General features: G+C 57.1%; 1 protein-coding gene across 1 annotated transcript in view; it reads right to left on the reverse strand.

The window, feature by feature from the left end:
• TFAP4 (transcription factor AP-4) overlaps positions 1–2,267 on the reverse strand; it is a 13,207-nt gene extending 10,940 nt beyond the window's left edge. The window contains exon 1 of the mRNA XM_003790834.3: positions 1,952–2,267. Within this exon, the coding sequence (XP_003790882.1) occupies positions 1,952–2,040 (89 nt within the window). The 5' untranslated portion in view covers positions 2,041–2,267. The remainder of the gene's footprint in view (positions 1–1,951) is intronic.
• Positions 2,268–4,346: the final 2,079 nt, after the last annotated feature.

Below are 4,346 nucleotides of genomic sequence, written 5' to 3' on the forward strand. Positions count from 1 at the left end.
AAAAAAAAAAAGAATCTGAATGTCACTTTAGCAGATCTCAGACACTTTCCATACTCATAGCTACTCTTTACAGGTGCTGTTTTTTCCAGAGGCCATACACTCTTATGTGACAGATCCAAAACCTCAGCAAATGATAGGCCAGAACTTGAACCCTATCACTTGCTGAGGATGCTGCCTTCTCCTGTCTCTGTGTCCTCATTTTTATATGGGAGTCATAAAACACCTTGACACATAGAAAGATGACAATATGATAAAAAAAAAAAAAAATCCCAGCCCCAGAACATACAAAGTGCTCAAGAATTTTTTTTTATTATTTATTCCTGCTGGGTCCTTCAGGTGGTCCCTGTGGAAGGGCAAACCCTCAGGGTGGCCCTGCAAGCCACCAGACGATCAACTGGCCCATCCATCCCTATGTATTGACTCTGAACTTGATTATACCATTAACGCGAAGCCCTGGGGCCGGTGTTTGGGAGGTGTCTATAGGAGTGCAGCGACCTTCTCTCTAGGCCGGTTTCTGCATCCCCTAGTGTCCACCAGCCTGAGCCAAACCGCGCGGGCTCCCTAAATCCTCCTCCCTAAAATCCCCGCCCAGACTGCCTTAGGCTGTGGAGCACGTGCCTCCAGCCCTAGGGAGCCATTTCACTCTAGGAGCAGCGCAGCAGGAAAGAGACCGCTGGTCCCAAACATTAGCATGCGGAAGAACCCACACCAACCACCCCACCACCCACCCTCCTAGACCTGCCAGCGAGTCGTGTTCTATATGAAGAGGTCCGGGCCCTGGAGATCAGAGTTCCAAGCATATATATTTTAACAAGTGTTCAGGGTGATTTGGCTGCGTGTGGCCCGCGAACCTATCACTCTATGGCAACGACTGGATTTTGAGCAACCCAGGGCCAAGCTTGCAAAGTGGCTTCGGGGGCGGACTACGGACCTCTGGCCACCCACCCAGCTAGGAAACCAGACGCGTTCGGTTCATGGCTGTGAGGAGAGGTGTCGGATGGAAAAGTTTGCAGACGAGACCCACGTGCAAAAGGAAGCGACCCCGGGGGCTAGGGGTGGTCTCAGGTGCCACCTCCCCAAAAGGCCTCCCACACCTGGCCTGCCATGCTTATCCTGCCACGGGGGCTGAGCTTTGTGCGGGAGAAGCGTGGCCCAGAAGCGCCTACAAGTCCCACAATGCCGCACCCGCAAGGCACAGAGGACTACAGCTCCCGCGAGGTAGCGCGCGCAAAGATCCGCCTACTCCAAGAGGGCTGCAGAGTCACGTCCAGGCCTCGCTAGTAAACAGCGCCCGAGCGCGGGCTGGTGAACGAGTGAGCAGCGGCCAACGTGCCCTGGGCTGCGGCGCCCTGGCCGACCGTGCCGGCACCTAGGGGCCCGCCCGCCCCCACATCCACATGCGAGCACGCCCCCCGACCCGATACATCCCCGCTCTCTACAAACACGCACACTACACGGCTCCCCGCCCCCACCTCCGCGCGGGGAGCAGCGGCATGGCTGCATTGTAACTGCCCTAGCTACCGGCCCGCGCGCTCCCCAAACCTTCAGGTCCCCTTAGATGGGGGAACCCAGAGAGCGCAAGAAAGGAGAAAGAGGAAGGAAGCCGCCGAGGGAGGGGGGAAGAGGAAGCGCGGGGGAAGGCCACCAGCACCAAGCATGGCCGGGACTGCTGCAGAACCACGTGGGTCTGTTTGCAATTTACAAACGTTGCGAGTCGCCCGCCTGCAGCGGACAAAAGTGGCTGGGGCAGCTCGGGGCCCCCACGTTCCAAGGAAGGAGGGTCCCAGGGCAGCGCGAACCCGGCGCGAGGGGCTGTAGCCGCCCGGGCGGCTAAGAAAGGCGAGCGAGGTCGGCGGCGCGGGCCATGCGTGCGCACACGCGCGCCTGCCTGGGCGGGCTGGCCGGGGTCTGCAATGGTAGGAAGAGGGTGAGGGGGAGGAGGAGTACACACCTACAGAGCCCTCCTATCACTTCTTTCTCTGTTTTCCTGAAATGTTGCAAAGAGGGCACCTTCTGAGTGGGCACCATGAAATACTCCATAGCGATCGGCCCCCCTCTTCTGCACTAGCCGGGTCCCGCGATCCGCCGGAGAATGCAAGATGGAAATCCGAATCAAAGGGCAGCGCCGGACGGAGGTGCAGAATCGGCCGGTCCCAGATGCTGGCGGCGGCGGCAGCGGCGGCGAGGGGAGGGAGGCGGGCGGGAGGGGCGGGAGGGAGGTCTCTCCGGCCTGCCTCCCCGGGCGTGTGTATGTGTGTGTGTGTTTGCAGCTGATCAGATGTCTGTTTCAAGGCGGGAAACAGCTGGTGAAAACTGAGCACTCCCCCGGCCTCCTTCCGCGGAGTAAGGAATTGCATGTAAACAAAGGACTATTTGCAGCGCCCCCCGGGCAGCGCGAGGACTGGGCGAGAGGGGCGTGGGGTCCCGGGGTCCAGCTGCAGCTGGGGTCTGCAGGCTTTTCTCCGAGCGCTGGGGGTCTGGGGCCGCGGACCCGTTGCGGGAGCGCGGCGTGAATGGAGCGAGCTACGGCTGAGCTACATGCGCCACTATGGGTGATGAGGTCCATCAGCTGACAGGTTGGCAAGCGTTGCAAAAAAAAAAAAAAAAAAAAGGCCAGCTACAGCACGGGGAGCTCAGCCTGTGCAGCCCCGATCTAAAGGGGACTACCGGGTGCAGGTTCTGTGCGTTCGCGACCCTGAGGAAGAGGGCTGGGAAGGCGACCTGGGGTGCACGCTTGGAGCTTTTGCTTTTTCACCATTGCAACTGCACACAGTGGAGCCTCTGGCGCGCTCCCTCCGACCCGAGCCCAGGGCCCCCTGGAAACTTGCGTCACAGCCACCGCTTCCCACACGTAACTTGGGGCTGACTTCCGAGGCCGGCCGGCCTCCTCCCTCCCTCCTTCCCTGCTTAGCTGCCCGCTGTTGGCTGCCGAGCAAGGGTTCCGGAGCCTGGGAATCCCGGAGCCAGGGAAACGACCGCAAAGGGCGCCTCGTATGCCGAGGCTACCCTGGGAAGTGGGGCGGCGCGGGGAGGTGGAGGTGGAGCGAAGAATGGAGGCGGGCCAGAACGGCAGCGGCCCCCAGGATCAAGCTGCCAGCGCGGCCGGGAAGTCTGGTGTTTGCTGCCAGATTCAACCCGCCCCCCGCCCCTTTCCCTTCCATCGGTTGAAGGCTGCAACTTCTCATTCACTACAAAGCGAGGGCGGGAGTTACTCTTCCGCCAGGGCGCGCTCTCTACGAGGGGGTTACGATCTAGGGTGCCGAGGTGGACGCTGTAGCTCGAGCTTCGTCCTCCTTCCCCACGCCCCACCTTCCGGCCCCAGGCAGTCCCCTAGTTCAGGAAGCCCACGCCTGCTTTGGAATGTCCTCGACCCTGCCCACCGCCTTTCCCAATCCCGTCCGCCTTCCAGGTTCCGCCAAAAATGCTCCTGATTAAAATATTCTTACTAACAACAGTTGTTACTATTATTACTGGGAAATATTAGATCTTGCCAGCACCGAGTAGAACTAGGCAGTGTTGCTTATGTTCTCCAATCCTCAAAGCAACCTGTTAGTTTCTCTAACTACGGATTCCAAACGACTTAACACCAAAGTTCCTGGAAGGCTTAAGGTAAAATGTAGCACCCTTGAGCCCCATCCCAGGCCTACAAAATCTGCTGGAAGCCGAGGTATTTAACTCATTCGTTGTCATCCCAATTCACAGATAAGAAGACCGAGGCTCACGGTGGCAGATAAGCATCAAGTCAAGAGCAGACTACAAAAAAAGCTCTTGGTCTTCATATCAAACTTACCCTCCCCACACACACACTGCACACCCCACCTCTGTGATCAGAGCTTTATTTTGTTTATTTGTTTTGCTCTTACACAGAGCAGAGCATTCTGTCACACTTGCTTATATGTGGACTTAAATTTTTCCTTTAGTCCAGTTTTGTCTGAACCAAGACTGTGCTTTTGTCCCCTCTATGTCTTCACAGAGTTAGGCACATATCTGAACCCCAGGGAGTGATTCAAAAGCTGACATCCCAAAGACAGTCTTCCACCTTTGCAGAGAGGATAAGAGACCACAGACAAAGTGAGAGACTTGGGAAGGACTGGGAGTTGCCTGCACACAGTGAGGTGGGTAGTGGGCAGCAGCCCACTCTGCTGATGAATGAAGAAAGCCTCCCTGAGGCAGTGGCATTTGTGGTCTTGCCTACAGGTGGCAAAGTGCTGTTTTTCATTTCTCTTGGAAGGCATTTCCAGGCTCACACAGACCCTGGGACAAGTGAGTTGGGGGTCATAAAATTTAAGGGAGCACAAAAAACTCAATACTCAAATTATGTAGTCCCATTAACATTTTTTTTTTTT

This window comes from Otolemur garnettii, unplaced genomic scaffold, assembly GCF_000181295.1.
Source record: "Otolemur garnettii isolate 467f Iridium unplaced genomic scaffold, OtoGar3 scaffold00044, whole genome shotgun sequence".
In the NCBI taxonomy this organism is placed as follows: Eukaryota; Metazoa; Chordata; class Mammalia; order Primates; family Galagidae; genus Otolemur; species Otolemur garnettii.